The 18284-nt window shown below is 51.2% G+C and overlaps 1 protein-coding gene across 1 annotated transcript in view; it reads right to left on the reverse strand.

Annotated features, from left to right (window-relative positions):
• Positions 1 to 18284, reverse strand: part of ChAT (Choline acetyltransferase) — a 28497-nt gene extending 10213 nt beyond the window's left edge. Inside the window, exons 1-3 of the mRNA XM_037228334.1 lie at positions 18154 to 18284; positions 13685 to 13857; positions 681 to 852 (exon numbers count right to left, since the gene is read on the reverse strand). Of these exons, the coding sequence (XP_037084229.1) occupies positions 681 to 852; positions 13685 to 13857; positions 18154 to 18258 (450 nt within the window). The 5' untranslated portion in view covers positions 18259 to 18284. The remainder of the gene's footprint in view (positions 1 to 680; positions 853 to 13684; positions 13858 to 18153) is intronic.

The raw sequence follows: 18284 nt of genomic DNA on the forward strand, positions 1-18284 counted from the left end.
CAGCACCAGGATAGCGGCAAACAAGTGGCAGTTTTGTGCGGGGAAGGGTTTTTGCATGCAGATGGGAAAGGAGGGCACAGTGATCCACGAGAGGAGGCTGAAGCGGGCTCTGGTGTCTGTCGCAAGGCTGGTCCAAAGCGATGGCGCGCGTTTGACGTAAAAGTGGTGCGTCTCTAGCAGGCAGACAGCCAAAATTTTCCGCGGGAACAAATGAGAAATTTTCTCCAAGATCCTACGAAAATCAGCCGAATGTTGTGAGAGATTATCCAGTACCTAATGTAACAACCTTGGTTCAAGGAGAGGCCACGGCCCCTTACCCATCCCTTCATCTACAGCCCCGGCCTCTGGAAAATTGTTATTGACGTAAATAGCAACAAGGTTGGGTAGCATTTCCGCATCCGTGCAACAACATAATCCCGCTTATTACAGTATAGTTGCTATGAACACCACCACAAAGGCGATGTTACATGGTCGTTCTAAAATACTTTCGTTTGCTCCAGTCATTCTTGGCGTGCATCCTGCTGCCGACATGTCATAGCCGATGTGCTATTCGTTGCATGCCAAGTCCAGGAATGGTCCTGTTCTGAACTGATGGAAGTCACGACTGCTTAGCCGCATTCAGAAGTTGCGATGAGATGACCTTTCATGCGTTCGCGAGCTTCGCCTGACCGGTGCCCCACCTGTCCGCCGCAGCAGACCATGATGTACTGCGCCTGCGCACTGCTCGTGTCCAGCTGGTAGTCACGTGACCGCCCCGGGCGCCGGTAGGTGGTCATGACGCGATGATACTGCTCCATGCAGAGCGGCTGGCCCTTGTCACGTGACGAGCAGCGGTCGATTGGCAGGCCGACGCTGTGGGAGGGGGGAGGGGGCGTGGTCAGCCAGAGGCGGGTCCATGGGCCGATGCTGTGGGAGGGGGGAGGGGGCGTGGTCAGCCAGAGGTGCGTCCATGAGTCGACGCTGTGGGAGGGGGAGGGGACGTAGTCAACCAGAGGTGCGTCCATGAGCCGACGCTGTGGGAGAGGAGAGGGGACGTGGTCAGCCAGAGGCGCGTCCATGGGCCGACGTTGCGGGAGCGGGAGGGGGCGTGATCGGCCAGAGGTGCGTCCATGAGCCGACGCTGTGGGAGGGGGAGGGGACGTGGTCAGCCAGAGGTGCGTCCATGAGTCGACGCTGCGGGAGCGGGAGGGGGCGTGGTCAGCCAGAGGCGGGTCCATGGACCGACGCTGCGGGAGCGGGAGGGGGCGTGGTGGGCCAGACGCATGTCCCTGAGCCGACGCCGCGGGAGCGGGAGGGGGCGTGGTCAGCCGGAGGCGCGTCCCTGAGCCGACGCTGTGGAAGGGGGTGTGGTCAGCCAGAGGCGCGTCCCTGAACACTCGGAAGGGGGATGTTACGGGTAGGGGGGAGGCAGTTGACTTTAGCAAAGCCACACGCGAACGAATAAGTTTTTTATCCGAGAAGTTCTTGCAAAACTTGGAGGGCGTGCATGGAATGGGTTGGACTTGGAGATCCTGAACTAGTGACGTCACTGGGCACTAAGAACTTTCTCGTTTCTCTGCCGTCCAAAATGTGCTGACTTTGAGGGTTATGTAATGTGTTTGGTACCGTATGCCGCTTTTTCCAAATGAGACCGATGAGACAGTTCTATCGGATTTCCTGCTGGCTCGCTCCTGCTCTTCCCGAAAATATATGTTTAGGCTGCTTTAGTCCATATCACTATGCATAGGTACACTGTAAACCAAACTAACAATTTTCATGCAGTTTAAGTAACAATAGCATTGAGTAATCACCAACTATTGCTGCAAGAAGAGGTTTTTGCTGATCTTCTTAATTTTTTGCCCTCAACGTTGATGTTTTGTTCTCAAATCTGCTTTTTTGCTGGAAAAGTGGCAAGTACACACCAGGCCCGGAACGGCGTAGCAGCAACTCGGGCCTTCCCGCATAGCTATACCATATATCCGGAAGTATCGCGCTCCAACCCCTACCATTCTCACCAATACCATCGGAATCAGTAAGACGATGTCTAAAACCTTCTCACCCTTAGTAAAGATGTTCCATGCATGTAGAATTTCTATCACTCACATCAAATGATCAAAGGGTATCCGGGAATGCTTTGAGATGTTGCGGAAATGCTCCAAGGCATTCGCTGCATATCAAACGTCCATAAGACTGGAGGAAAGATTTTCTGGGGTCAGAATACACGCAATTTAGAGCCCAATGCTCGAACAACACCGCATTGCCAAATGTTGCCAATAACTCTGCCGCAATCGTGGAGCGGAAAATGAGGGCATTCAGACCGGTTTGACGGCGAAATTCGTCGGCAGTTTCGTGAGCGACGCGAAGCGACACCGACGCCTCGCTCAGGAACAACTGGTCGGCAACATCCCTTCCGGGACCCGACCGCTGCAGTGGTCCTGCCCACCTGCTCTGATGATTGGCATCCTGCCAAAACGCGAATGCATCTGTTGGAGCTGAGATGTCGGAAACGTTGTCTTAACAATTTTTTTATGGCTTCATGATGATATCATTTTGCAACCTGCAGTTAGTATGTCCAATTTTGCATATGTTAACAGCATACTTTGATAGTAACCATGCGACAAATATTTGCATATACTGACCGCCATGTGTTGTTCCGTGAAACACACGGATCCTCGATAGCGTCTCGATCGAGAGCCTTTGGCGCTGATCATTTTCACATGGCCATGCTCTAACCAGTGGACAACAGGACAACGGGTTATTGAATAGGTGGATGCTACTACAAACCGAACCCGAACAGAAAACTTATTAGCTACTACCTGCCTGAATGGGCATTAAGATCACCTCAAAATGACACACACACATACACACTCGACTGCCACCTGATTAGCTCACCGAAATCTAAAAAATAATTTAGGGAATTATGCACGCGGATGTCATGCAACGTGTCAAGCAGCTGCTGCGTATTCTGCCAACCTCGCCTTGGCTTGCTGGGCGATTGCTTTTGGTCTACCCCATACAATTTAAAACGCGCCACCCCTTCCGTCCCTTCCAAAAACCACACCATCAAAACCCCACCACACCCCCACCCAACACCCCGCCTCTCCCTCCCTGCGGCAGGCGCCACCCCGCCTCCGAGCTTTTCCCGCTTCCGTGGGCCGGCTCGCCGCCGCCGGCCGCGTTAGTGCGCGATGAGGCCGCGGCGCGGCGCCACCGGTCGATCGATAGCCGACCGATCCATCCGGGCTGGCCTGGACCGCCGCCAGCCGGGGAAATGACCAGAGGATCGCGGTGCCAGCCGCGAAATTACCTGTTTTGGCGGCGGGGGGAGGGGGGCGCACCGACGCCGGCCAGGGCACGCGGCCCGGGTGGGCACCGGCAGGGGGCGGGGCGCAGATGGTCCGGAGCTACCGCGCGAAACGCGCGCGGGTGCTGCGGGTAGGAGGTGTTGTGGGTGCTTTTCCAGCGACGCTAAATCGATTTGCATGGAAAGGCGGCTGATTGTTGTCGATTTAAGTCGTCGAATAGTGCTTTTTACCTTGGCAGGTTATTTTGCTTCGATTTCAAATTTACGCCATCGCCTTCGCATGTTGGTTGCACGGTGGATATATGTGGTCCATCGAGTACCCAACATATACCCGAGTACGCAGTGGTTAAAAACAAGTTCTAGACGATGGCACGTTTCGGAACGCGCAGTGTATTAATCTATTTGGAATGCGTGATCAATGACGCCACATCAGCAAGAGCCCGAATCCAGGGCAATCGTGGTTCGTATCGCAAGATGCCTCGCATTTCAACCACGCAGACCAGAACGGGAGGCGGGGCAACTTGGTCTTCACAACGACAGGCTCATGGTCATGTTCATTCAATTCAGAAACGAACGCGAGGCTGGAAGTTGTGCTCAGTGGTCGCAGGCGTGGGGCTGGGAAAATCCATTCATCTAACTGAGTTAGGTCCAGGCAGCGGCAGCGCCGAAGAAATCTCACGCCCCCCCCCCCCCCCAAACGTCACACACAATCAAGTACGAACAACGCGCCGCGAGCCCATCTTACAGCAACGCATCGCAGGACATCACGAAAAGTTCGACGCAGCTCGTGAACACTGGCAGCTCCCTCTCACACCTATGCGCACCGCGCTCCCCCACCCCTAACCAACGCGTCACGTCTCACAACAAAGCCGTTCAAACACGCAAGGACCTGGGACGCAGCCCTGCGGTAGCCCGCGGCGGCCGACGATGGGTGGGCCTCCGCCCACCCCCGAGGCGCCGACCATCGTCGGGGGTGTGGTGGCCGCCATTTTGAGCCGTCAGCGTCATCCCCGTGGTTTCTGCCGCCCGCTGGCGGAGGCGGAGATGAAAAGCGTGGGGGAGGGGGTGTCTTGGTGATGCAAAGACGTCGGAAGTAAATGCTATCGGTACATATATGGCGGTAGCTGTACCCGGTAGAGCAGAGTAGGCTCCAGCAGTATGGCGCACAGGCGTGCCTGAGCTTTGATGAAATAGGACTTTCTACTGACACGGACAGCACCAAACCTCGCTATCCTAAACTTCCTACTGACACGCACATCACCAAACCCCGCTATCCTAAACTTCCTTCTAGCAAGGACATCACTAAACCTCGCTATCCTTAACTTCCTGCTGGCACGGACATCACCAGATCTCGCTATCCTTACCTTCCTACTGGCAAGGACATCACCAAACCTCGCCATCCTAAACTTCCTTCTGGCAAGGACATCACCAAACCCCGCTATCCTTAACTTCCTTCTGGCAAGGTCATCACCAAACCTCGCTATCCTTACCTTCCTACTGGCAACGACATCACCAAACCCCGCTATCCTAAACTTCCTTCTCGCAAGGGCATCGCCAAACCTCGGTATCCTTAACTTCCTACTGTCAAGGACATCAGTCTTCGCTATCCTTAACCTTCTGGCACAGACATCACCAAACTCCGCTATTCTAAAATGAATCCATCGTCGTTCACAAAGTTAGTACAATACACGGCGCATAGCCGTGCGATTCACCAAGTTTTGTTGCTGCCCGGGTTTGCTTTTTCAAGTCATTTTTTCGAGTCAAGTCAATCTTTTTCAGTCTTCCTGTGACTTTTTCAGTCCTTTTCAGCTCTTCAGTCTTTTTCAAGCCAAGTCAATTTATTACTCCACAAACCCTGTGCACAGACGAAACTTGCATTGATGACGACGGTTGATACAGCCTTGTAAGTTGAGAGCTCGCCAGCGTAATTAATCCTTCAATCATCCCCAGCAAGATATAAAACCAAGATGCATACCTTTGTGCTTCAGAAGCCAGCTAAGTTTGAAGCACTCACTGTGCGAATCATACATAGAGGACGAAATAAGTGAGCATATCGACGCACTATCCCGCACTTCTGGTGAAAGGTAAATTCTGGATATATGGTCGAAAGGCGGCTCAAAAATAATACGACGCGACTTCCGTTAAGATACACCTCAAGGCTTCGGGACCAACAACCTTCCCATTTCCTCAGTCTGACACGAAAACGTATTCGATACCACTTTCATATTCAGCGCACCATACACACCAGCACCTGGAATGACCGAAAATCGATGGCGCAGCCTATGCCACATTGCAGTTTACCGATTACGTGTCACGTTATCATCCAGCTAGCCGAGCATCGTCCATGCGGAAGTTCGATGGCGCTACGGCCGTTGGCGCGCCGGGCGGCGAGGCGTGTACAGCTGCCCGCACTCCTGAAAGTTACGCCCAACTCCAGCGACCGCCGCGGCAACATGGCCGTTATGAATGGCTGGCCACAGCTGCTCGGGCCGCTGCCAGCCATTCTCAGTAGTGTCCAGCGCCACCAGCCTGCTGCGGACCTCAGCTGGCTAAAAGCGGCGGCACCAGCGGCCAGCAATTCTGCTGCCGCCGCGCTTCCGTGATGCCAACGTCACGCGAACACATTTGGTAGTCTGGCAGCCGAGCGCCGGTCACGACACTCTGACGTCACGGCGGCGAGGCGGGCGCGGAAGGAGCGGGCGGCGAAGCACAGCTGGCAATCAGGCATGCGATGAAACGCAGCTGGCAGCCAGGCCGGAAAGTATAACGTGAAGCTTATAACAGATTGTTTATTTTGGCCTGCAACTGGTGGACCACTCGGAGTCTTCTTGCACGTTCCCAGTTCGCCTAAGGGCGCTCTTGCCGAAGCGCTCCTTTGCCGACTCGTGCGCATATTTTCCACGAATACTGCGTATCAAACGTCCACATTTTGGACGATTACGCATTAATGCAGTAGTAATAAATGTCAAGTGTAGTTAAAATGGAGAAAGCTGAGGCCTCATCAGCTTGCGTTAGACTCTTCAACTCCAAGCAATGCTCTCGCAATTGCCAATTTCTGAATCGAGTCCGGTTTGAATCGATGTCGCCTGCCTATCTTCCGATCCAGTCCGATCTGATTCACAAACTAATCTCGAGTTCGCGGATTTATCCACTTCGTTTGGAGCAGTGAATGAATATGGTAGAGTAGCAGGCCCTCTACCAGAATAGTAAAATCCTTTCCTGAGGTGGAGTCGTGTGGTTTGAACGGGTGGGGCAAGGCCATCTGGCTCCTTCGAAGGAAGCTCGTTCCACGTGTGTTTGTTCGTGCTCTTTGGTACTCCTGGATGCAAGAAGTAACTACAAGCTGTGTTCTATGCTTAAAGTCCTTATCAAGTCCCTATCCTCGACATATACTCTACATCTACAAATGTTCTGCAAGTCTATATCTACAAATACTCTGCATGTCCATACCTACAAATACTGTGCATGTCGATACAGCTATGCTAGCTTAATCCGGGCGGCGCACCCAACGGGCCTGACAGGTCACTGACCTAGCCTCGGCCGTCGTTGAAGGAGCCTAGCTTTGCCAGCAATTAGCCGGCGGTCAATACATGCCAGTCGCTAGGGATCGCGACCAAAACATCTCATCAAAATGGGGCGCCTGAAGGGAGACAAAAGTCTAGAGGTGTGGTCAGGTGGTTACACTATGGAGGCTTCCTCGCAATGGTGTTCTACATAATTGTTTGTCCCTTTGCACCCCACTGTTTTCACTACAGGAATGAAATAGTATCCCTGACCGAGCGCCAGGCACCCAAAACTGTTCATCTTGTGCTCGGGTTCGTAACTGACCAATGACGGCCCGCTAACGCGTAGTCCAGCCTGCATCCCCTTCAGTCGCACATGAATGTCAAACACAGATTGTAAACACATAAATCCATTGAAAAAGTCCATTCTCTAAGACAGGAACGACGAAGAGAACGGGTCCTAACGCCACGCAAATAAGCAACGACACCACTAAACCACAAAACGGCGCCAAACAACGCCACAGACCCCGAGCGAGATCTCTTCCGTCAATGGCACGATCCGGTCGCTAAAGGTGAGGGGGATCCCCAGGGGGGGGGGGGGGAGGGGGAGGAGGGGGGGGGGGCTGCTGCACCACTCTCCCGGCATCGGAGACAGATGGGTCCGGTCGCGAGCGATGGCTTCTGACGCGCTTCCTCAAGCCACGGGGTCGTCGATCTCCTGACGGTGGCGGTCGGCTCAATTAACCGAAAAGGTCACGCGGCGTGCGACGGAGCGCCCCCTGGGGCGTTACGTAACCGCCGCCACGTGCGGGGCACGGCAGGAGCGGATGGGACTGGCTCAGCCAGCGTCGTGTTCGGGAGAACTTCATCGCAGCACCTAGCAGCTTGGCAAGCGCCCGCCTCGCTATAGACAGATGGCACGGGCTTCCCTGGGCGCCAAGTTTCACTTACGTCCCACTTAACTTGCATTCACAATGAGCTGGGAGAAGTCCTGTGTGGTGGTTTCCGTCTGGTTACAGCGGAGCGATGGCCTCGCAGGAGGGAGGGCCTTGCTCAGGGGCCTATCGCGAGCCGGATGCACTACTCTAGTGCATTAGTGCACCTCTAGTACCAGGCCTTATCATCCCGGCATTGGGATGCCGCGATTCCGGGACTCTATGAATTGCGGATTATGGCATTAGAAGGTCTCGTGATTCCCATGACATTTTTCCAATACAAAAGCATGCTTTAAAAAGTGTCGCTGTCAGCATGTGGAGAACAGCAAAGAAGCTAGCAATGTTCAAGGTGCGAAATAAATAATTCGTGTGGCTTTATGTCTAAAATTGATATTGCACCTTGCCAGTTCTCGTAAAAGCTGGTTGCGCTCTGCAACTATGAGAGCTATACCCGGCATCATCTTACACCATGCCAGTCAGGCACCGTCCCCTTCTGCACGTGCCGCAACAACCCACAGTACCCGAGGACATGCGATACCGATTGGCGAGTCGGTGCGGGGCGGGCGTCGTGCCTGTGAGCGAGCATATCCTGTGGCTCAGTTAGTAGCTGTGGCTCGTGGCTGAGTAACCCATGAGGCCACTGTATAAGGCTCGTGACTGCTTGACCCATGAGGTCAGTGTCTGTGGCTCGTGGCAGCGTGATCCATGACGTCCCTGTCTGCGGCTCGTAGGTGACCGACTCATGGAGTTGGAGTCTGTGGCTCGTGGCTGCGTGACCCGTGAGGTCACTGTCTGCGCCTCCTGGCTGACTGACTCATGAAGTTGCTGCCTGTGGCTCATGGCTGCGTGACCCATGAGGTCACCGTCTGTGGCTCGTGGCTGACTGACCCACGAGGATACCGTCTGTGGCTCGTGGCTGCTTGACCCATAAGGCCACCGTCTGTGGCTCGTGGCTGAGTGGCCCATTAGGCGGGCAGGGCGCCCTAGGACATCGTTAGTGAGTGGTATGCTTTTTTGAGAACCCAGCGCTGATAAACAGTTGTTGAATTTAGGGGAAGCACAGTGTAGGAACATTTTCTTGGAAGTCAGGATAGCAGTACAGAAAAATGGTGATCTTTGAGAAAATGCTGCAGAGATCCGGCGGTTGCGCAAAAGGACTTGATGTCCTCCTCAGGAATAAGCATGACAGTAGGGGTGTTGCTGGACCATCGCGATGCAGGGAGACACCGGAGAGTTCCGGAAAAGCTCATGAGGTCTTAAAGCCAGGCCACAATTCGTGCGCGTCCGAGATCAAATTTTCTAATTCTTATTTCATGCCCGGGGCCATAACGCAAGAGCTCTGGCAAAGGCAAGAACAAGGCAAAGAGAACTGGCCTGTCTCAGGAAATGCATGCGTGATAGCGCCGACCTACAGCTGGCTCAAGAACATAGCTCCCACAAAACTTGAGTCGGAACGAGCGAACTCAACTGCCGGGAAAATCGGCACAAAAGTGCGGTCGAGTCTCGGTGACGAGACCGGTGACAGGCTTTTCTTTTTTGAAGTGCATCCTCCGAAGCAAGTGACCTAGGTGTCCAGATGTGACCAGTGAGCTATGTGACCAGTGACATTCTGCTGACCGGGCTAGCATAGGCAGATCCACTGGATCCCGATTCGAAATATCACCAGCAAACATATAATGACTGTAATTTGCATGCCTTACATGGCATGGAGCGAGGAGCACAAAAGCCTTTTGTACGTATTTCACATGTGCGAAATAACCCAAAGCCCTAGCAAACCTTGAAGCCCGTAGCTTCACCATCGCCGTATTTTACGTTCTTGATACTAAGTTTTAGCGAAAGCCCACGTATTCGATGCTAAATAATGACGTGATAAGCACAAAGCGCTAGATAGCAAGGTCGTTGTTTTCAGTTATTTTCAGTTTCAAATGATTTTTAGATTTCTCATACACCATAATATGACAACTATTCTGGCAGCATCTTTCAAGAACTATCAAAACTGTGGATTACCGAAAATACAGAAATCTACGCGCAGCAAAATATCTTAAATGTGTCGTAGGACCTGAGTTTATGCGATGTACCGAAAAAGTCATGAAATAACATTTACAACTTGTAGAAGTCGTAATGTTTACGTTATCCGTACGACGAAGTCACCAAAACGCACTCTGTTGGGATTTGGGAATATGGTATATTGAATATCCTTAATCATCATACTCACACACACGCTCACACACACACACACACACACACACACACACACACACACACACACACACACACACACACACACACACACACACACACACACACACACACACACACACACACACACACACACACACACATGTATGTATATATATATATATATATATATATATATATATATATATATATAAAGACATCCTAAATCATTACCTATTCGTGGGGACATTAGCCTTATTCGGGCACAATTAGCTCTTGAACCAAGCGATGCCGCTATTTCCAAAATGATTTGGGGAAATATCGCCTCTGTTTTCCCCTCAACCCAAGACTCAGCAAGCGGCCCACTAACTACCACCGCTCACAAACGGAACAAAAGCCTAAGACATGGCAGCATTTGGCAGCACCGCCGCTATCATATCTGGCAGCCATACATCGCCACCCGCCGCCCGGCTCCACCCCCGCCAGGAAAATGGAGGCTGCCGAGATCAATCGTGCCGACGCCGTCAGCTGGCGCCTTCTGCTGTCGCCCGAACTTCTGCTGCCGCGCGTGCTCTTTGGGACTTATGCGTGTGGAGAGTTCGCAGCAGCGATGAATGACTTCATGCTAGAGGCGAGATTAGTTATGGAAATATCATGCAACTAAGTGCAGCAGCCAGTAAGACACCCTTGCGCCGCGAAATGAACCAGGTGGTGGCAGCCGTCTTGCATTTTCAGGCATAATCGTGTGAAGCCTGGTAGCAGAACCTAATCTAATCGACCCAGAACTTTTGAAAACCAATAGCAATGGGTCTGAGGGTTGCATAACAAAGTTCGTTCCGAAACCGTTGTCTTAAGGCTCCGCTAGCTAATTATGAAATATAATGTCGGGTGGAAACAGCTGTTTTGCGGAATTGATAAGAAGTAGCTCACAAATTTTCAGCAAAATGCAAGGCCGAAACATTCACGAAAGTTAAGATTTTCATGAGGTACTAATGGATAAGACAGAAGTGATAGCCCTGTTCTCCGGAGAAAAACCAGGAGAAGGGAGATATAGGTGGGTTAATATTTCGGCAACACGCCTTTATCGAAACAATAGCAGAAATGAATTGATGCTATAATTCATGATTCACTTTTACTATTGTCTCGATAAAGGCATGTTGCCGCCATATCAACCCATCTATATTTCCTTTCTCCTTTTTTCTTTTCTCCGAGGAATAGGGGTATAAGCGCTGTCTTATCTATGTAAATAATGTTCCTCGCAAATGCCCTGAACAACTTTAGTACTGATGGAGCGCCGGTAGAGAGTAAACGTTGGTTATATTGACTTTTCGGCGTTCCATTCTGTATCTATGAGACTGAAGGCAATAGACCCGGTCTGGAACGTCGAGCATTGTCCACATAACTAATATTTGCCTTATACCGCCATTTAACCAGCATCCCCTGTGTATTGGAGATCAATAACTCAGCACAAGAACTGTGAGCTCAAAGTACCGAAATATCCAGGAGTTGAAGGCCTTTATCGTTTATATCAAGTATTGTTTCCTTTTGATATCCCGGCTGCGAGAGACCGCATTGTGCAGCCGCTTTGCATGCAGATGATGTTGTTCACATGGCCGGCACTGACAATCAAAACCTGACAAACTTTAAATCGTAGCTCTCTACGTTTATTCTGACTGACAAAAGTATCGCGACTAGGTGGATGTTGTTTATAACAACTGAAATCAGGGGGTGTGCATTTTTATGGCAAACCAATCTCGGTTGAGATGCTCGCTGTCGCATTGCTGGCACGTCTCTGTGCTGGCCAATGTCGGGATTGGTCAATGCCTTATACTGCATTATACTGCATTGAGTGACTGAAAGTACATAATCTTCTAGAGCACGTGACTGCCGCCCGGGTCGAAACCTTGTCAGCGTTCAAGCACGAACAGACAAATAAGCGGTCACGGCTTATTGAAGTGAAATAATATTGAAATCTCTGCTAGGTGACGACATGCCAAGAGTCATGGCCAATAGCTGGCGAAATGAAGCCTGTGTTTGGCCGGGCACTTAAGCTTGACCTCTTGATCACTTACCCTTGTCTCCATCAAAAGATATAAAAACAGAGACAATGGCTTTGCAGCCTTTGTTTCGAGGTGGGGAGGGAAAGTAAAGCACAGTATTTCGAGAAATACGCGGCTTCTTTTCAGGACTTTTAAGGATTATTTTGCCCGCTCCAATTTCCCATACAGATGGGCGCCGGCACAAGTCATGTGACTGGCGTGACCCACATAATGATGCAAAGTTTCACCCATATGCAATTTAGTTTCATGCAACGTAGTTTAATTGTAGGTTTTTAATGTAGCATAGACAATGCGCTTTCGTTGTTGCTGGCTGCAGACAAATAGGCGTGGGATGACGCTGTAGACGTCTCCCTCCGTTCTTCCCATAAACCTTCAGTCAGTGTGACCACGTGTCAAAAGTTTTCGCAAAGCTCTCGCGTTATCAGTAAATGGCCCAAAACTTTCCCTGCCACTAGGGTCGCGATGGTTCCTGACCTTTCAGATAACCTTTTGAACTTTGGCCACATATTGTGACGATTGAATGCCTACTTTGCACTCAAGGACCGGGGGCTTGGAAACGCACCATTCATTCTTTGAAATCCCGGGAGTTCGAGCAGGGAAAAGGTCAAACGCGTTATTTGGGCAATTTAGGTGCCAGACTTTGCTTCCATGACATGAGTTCCAGCTAGGATATTTTTCATGGGAAAGCTTTGCCACTTTGCTGAGAAACATGTCTCGCATGCTGCAGCGAAGGACCATGCAGACGATTGCGTTGGTCACCTTCGTCATCAGCTATGCGTATTTTGTGCTCATGAATACACGTGAACTGATGCACATACCGACCGCAAAATGAAACAGGAGCATGAGAGCTCGGTCTCTCCTTACGCAGCATATCCGTAATATGTCGGCCTGCCGTAACTTGGCTCCTTGGAAAAAACTTAAAGCAATCATCTTAACTCTGCCGTCGTCTCGCACCTAGCCACTTCGCCACGCCAGTTTTTTAAAGCGATTTTTAAGATCTACATTAAAAAGTTTAATCCAAGATTTTTAATGGATGGATTTCTAGGGTCAGAGCTCACGCTAAGCCGTGCTTGTTGTGTGAGCCCTGACCCCTACCATTCAATCGTGTTATTTCAGGTCAGCGGCACCATTCGGCGGCAAAAGTTCAACGTGCCCAGTGCTCGGCCCAGTCCGTCCCGCCCACTGATATCAACTGACCTTAAACGCGGCCCTGGCACCGGCCGCACGCCATACCTGTCAAGGTAAATAACGAGCGCCCAACGCGACGCGAACCCACTCCGCCAAGGGCGAATGGATCGGAAGGCAGACGCTCGTACCAAATGAGCTATCGGGACATGCGGACCGGCGGGCAATTTGATTGCGATGACATGAAACTCTGCCGTTGCAATGCTGCATTTGGCAACAGTTGCAACGCTCGTTAAGCTTGATTGGCCACTAGTGCGCACCGTGAATGAAACTTGTACATCGTTGGAGTCAAGCGGTCGACGGCCTTCAGGCAGCAAGGTCTGGTGTTCTACTCCCGTCACAGGAAACTTTCACTAACTTCAGTGGTCACAAGTCACGGCGCTATCATCTCACAGGTCGTTTGCGACTCTTCGAACAAAAGCGCCGAGACTCAATGCCCGCCTAATAAAACTTTCACCTCGCTCATCCCAGCACTCAACACTCGGTACCGTCAAAGGCCTCGGTCGTCACAAGCGCCCACGCTCTGTCGAGGTCACTGACCTGTTGAGCTTGACCCGCCACTGGTAGGCGCCGTGGATCAGCTGCGCCATGTAGAGCAGCATGGCGTCGTTGGTGGAGAACTGCCGGCGCGGGAACACCATGCCCGGGTTCGAGTTGACCGGCAGCGCCAGCGGCACGCGCAGGTACATCGAGTGCAGCCAGTACTGGAACGCCTGCGGGGCGTACAGCACATTTCTTCGCTGTGCGTACGTGAAAGTGGTAGTTACGCATGGACCAGTGGCGTCAGTACTTCTCAAACGCTGTGGCGGTGCGGGCGGTGAGGGGGAATGCGAAGTCTGCATAATGCTTCGTTGGATGCAATTCGACAGAGTCAAATGTTAGTAAAGTTGGGTCCATCTAACAACAGGAAATCTTGTGCCTAATTCGCCGCCCCTGGCATAGACCCCGATATAAAAGGGCAACTCTGCCCAGGCGGTGTGGTCTTTCCAGAGGAGCCGAGAGCTGAAGAGGAAACAGCGAAGAAACAGCGGAGAAACAGCGGGCGACAGCGTCACCATCAGCACCAACCGTTTAACCCGCGCCACTTTTCTCGCCTCGTTCTCCAGGGTCTCCACATCTGGCCGGAAGCGAGTGACTGGGGAGGTTTCATACGGCTGGGACCGAACCAAAAATGCCTCATTGTAGAGACGGACGCCCTAGCCAGCCGGATTCCGCCCAGAATAACCGCTGAGGGTCCCGCGACTGAAATCATCCATGCAGAAATTATCAACACGGGGACTTATCAACAAGGCAAATCTGCTGCAAATGTGTTGGATCCAACGGCTAAATCATGCAAGCCGTCAAGACCAAAGGTCCATTACGAAACAGGCCTCGGACGGAGTGGATATTGCGCAAACGTCCAACTCGAAAAGAAAACGTTCAACTTTAACAGTGCTGTCGTCACGCTTGTGCAAGCTCGTAACCACCAAGGTGAGTCCCGCACACTTCAAAACATTAAAATGCACGATTGCTTGATTCAATCGGATGAGCGTTTTCTTGTGCTCGGGGAGCGAGGAGACTCACGAGCACCCGCCACATCAAAAATTGAACACGCTTGAATCAAGGTCAAGGTATCGATATAATCAATTTACCGATAACTGGGTGAAATTATAATATGATTAAAAGAAAGAAGGGAGACAAAAGTAGCACAGCGTCGTAACCATGCGTTAATGATGGCCATAAGCAAAACCATCAAGAAAGCCCGAGTTGCACGCCACCAAATGACTTTGGAGAACCCAGTTGGATATGACGGTACTAATTGGTGCAAACCTACTGACTTCACGCAGCCAGACGATGCGAGCGATCAACCTTCTTGCATGTGCATTTGATCAATCCTTGTTCCGTTCAACGACGGCGCTGCTGACAGTCCATTCATCAAAGCAGTGGACAGCGCCTCCACTTTACGCAGTCGCCAGATTACTCATTGTCTGGCGGAATTCCCCAGAGACAAGCAATCAGGGGCGTAGCAAAAGGGCGGGAGTACTGGCACCGTGCCCCAACGTAATTCACGTACTCCAGACGCCCCGAGCCTGGACGTTCACAGCCCCCACCAGCCAACCTTATCTCGCAATCCGCGGTTGCTTGTGTTCCTCCCTTTTGCGGCTCCTGCATCCGCCCCTGCCCGCCCGTTCCGGTGTACTTAATCAATTACGTCGGCGCGGCCTGTCTAGTCCGTTCGTGCCCGGAAAGTTTACTAACGAGATGAACAAAGCAGTTGAACTCTATTGGCTGGACGTCTCCCCATGGCCGGGCGACGACGTGACCCGACTAGAGGAGAGGGGGAGGGGAGGGTAATGATGCGGATTACGCGGTTCGCAGCCCGTCCCGACGCGCGCGTACGCGACACACGTGCCGCCGCGTGGAATGAGGAGCGAGCGGCGACAAATCCCGTGTCCGGATTCGGCGGCGCCGCCGCCGCGTGTCCGTGGCGCATGCGGGCCCGTGGCGTATGCGGTCACGTGACCGCCGCGTGGCCACGGCTGGTGCTCGCAGTGGACAGTGGCGCGGTGTGAGTCTGATCACGTGACTGAGCTACTGCGGGTTCTGTCTGTGTTGAAGGGAATATGAATGTAAAGTTATCTTGTTCAGTTAATAACCTTCAACATATCGGATGCTACTGGGATAAACGACGTAATGATAAATAATGATTATGCTGGCGGCCCTCAATATTTCGGGCTGTCCTCATCCTCAAGTGTGCTGGAGCCAAAAGTATATTCCTAGCCTGCAACATTGAATGGTATGTGGGGTGATGAGAGGTTGGAGGATATACTTTTTTACACTTTTTAGTGACAATATCTGCGCAGTTCGGGAATATCTTCTTTGGTGTGGGTTATACTTCTCAAGTGCAATATTTCGCTGAACGTGTCGGAACCCCTGTCACTCTTGAGGAATACCAAAGCTCGAAACATTAGCATCAAGTACCGTCAGTATGATAGCAATCTAGAATTACGTCACTTAACCGGTGCCTCATTGCTCGCTGAAGGTCGATAACTCTACATAACAGCTTGCAACTCAAGATGCCATAAAACCAGGAGCTAATGGACTTTCCTTCCTTCATTGCGTATGGCAGGGCCTGACTGAGGCCTGTCCGACGAGGTGCTCGACTTGAATTTAAGCTAAGACTTAAGTTTAATTTAAAGCGTAAGTTTAAATTAAAACTTGAGTTTAGATCAGAAAGCGGTAATGTCTTATTCCTCGGAGAAAAAACAGGGAATGGATATATATATATATATATATATCATGGAGGGCTGATATTTCGGCAGCATGCGTTTATCGAAACAAAAGCAGAAAATAAAGGCATGCTGCTGAAATATCAACCTAACTTCATCTCCATCCATCCATCCTAGGAATAAGGCTATTACTACTGTTTATCCATGTGAATGATTTTCCCTCGCTAATGCACTGAACAACTTACGTAAACTTGAGTTTAGAGTAAAACTTGAGTTTCAGTTAAGTCTAGGCAGTTCATGATGTGATAGCTTTGCTTTTGTTGTGTGCACGTGATGCCAAACTTAAGGGACCCATTGGTGCTATATCTCCATTGCCGTTCCATACTTAGATCATTCAATATTTCTTAAGTCACACTGCTAAGGTCCTCTCAAAATGAATAGTTAAAGCATCGCGTTTTTGTCTGTCGCGCTTGCGTGTTTTGACGCCGCACATAAATTGTCTTGTCTGATGAACAGGTTCTTATCAAAATCCGGGCAAAACTATTATCAAATCTTATCAAAACTCTTATCAAAACTCTATCAAAAGAGTCTAAACTAAAAGGAACCCAAACCATAATCCGGCTAATTATACCGCGCTGCCATCCAAGGGAAAACGACAAACGCACCCATATGACTGAAAACCTTGTTTAGCAACCTTTTGAGGGCACTGTGCTCTGTGCTCTGAGTGCTCTGTGCTCAGAGCACAGCCCGCAGGCGAGAATGCTGCAGGCCCACATGACGACCCAAAGCGAGTGCCACCAGGTCGTGAGCAATACCATAACCGAGGGGGCTGCCAGGCCGTGAGCAATACCATAACCGAGGGGGCTGCCAGGCCGTGAGCAATACCATAACCGAGGGGGCTGCCAGGCCGTGAGCAATACCATAACCTAGGGGGCTGCCAGACTGTGAGCAATACCATAACCGAGGGGGCTGCCAGACCGTGAGCAATACCATAACCTAGGGGGCTACCAGATCGTGAGCAATACCATAACCGAGGGGGCTGCCAGGCCGTGAGCAATACCATAACCGAGGGGGCTGCCAGGCCGTGAGCAATACCATTACCTAGGGGGTTGCCAGACCGTGAGCAATACCATTACCTAGGGGGTTGCCAGACCGTGAGCAATACCATAACCTAGGGGGCTGCCAGACCGTGAGCAATACCATAACCTAGGGGGCTGCCAGACCGTGAGCAATACCATAACCTAGGGGCTGCCAGACCATAAGCAATGCCATAACTCGCGGACGCCATGCTGACAATGAATGGTGCGGGGCCCTCGGATTCGATGGTAAAAAAAACCCGAAATATCCGTGACTGCATTTTGCTGCAAAACATGACAATTTAATATCCACTCTAACCATGTTAAGCCAGGCCTCTGCCATGTTTAAAAATGCCCAAAGCTAACTACTCCGCCAATGTGATAAATCCAAACATTAGCAATAGTCGTCAATGCTCAAAATCCCTATAAACTCAGTTGCCCCGCAAATCTTAAAGCGCTACCTTGTATTTGGAACTTAATCCTACGCTCTCTGCCATCAAAATAGCGACATGGATGCATGATGATTGCGAATACGAGTACAACTGGCGCTCATAGCTCGCCAGTTCCCCAGCACCTAGCATTCCAGAAAACATAGGTATGCATGCAGCACAGCCTCAGCTAATGCCATAAGGAAATGACAGACTGGTGTGCCTGTCGATGTCGCTGAACCAGACAAAACAACAAAATTGGAGCCGTGCGCCTTCACTGTCCGGCTGTCACTCACCCAGTTGTGGTCTTGCTCCTGTTTTCGCAGCAGACCCTTCTGGAGAACTTCGCCTTCACCGCCAGGCGCCGCGAACTGCTCCGCAATGTCCTCCAGCTCCTTCATAACCTCGGGCTCGAGCAGCGGCTGCA

This window comes from Pollicipes pollicipes, unplaced genomic scaffold (assembly GCF_011947565.3).
Source record: "Pollicipes pollicipes isolate AB1234 unplaced genomic scaffold, Ppol_2.1 Scaffold_6052;HRSCAF=7182_pilon_pilon_pilon, whole genome shotgun sequence".
In the NCBI taxonomy this organism is placed as follows: domain Eukaryota; kingdom Metazoa; phylum Arthropoda; class Thecostraca; order Pollicipedomorpha; family Pollicipedidae; genus Pollicipes; species Pollicipes pollicipes.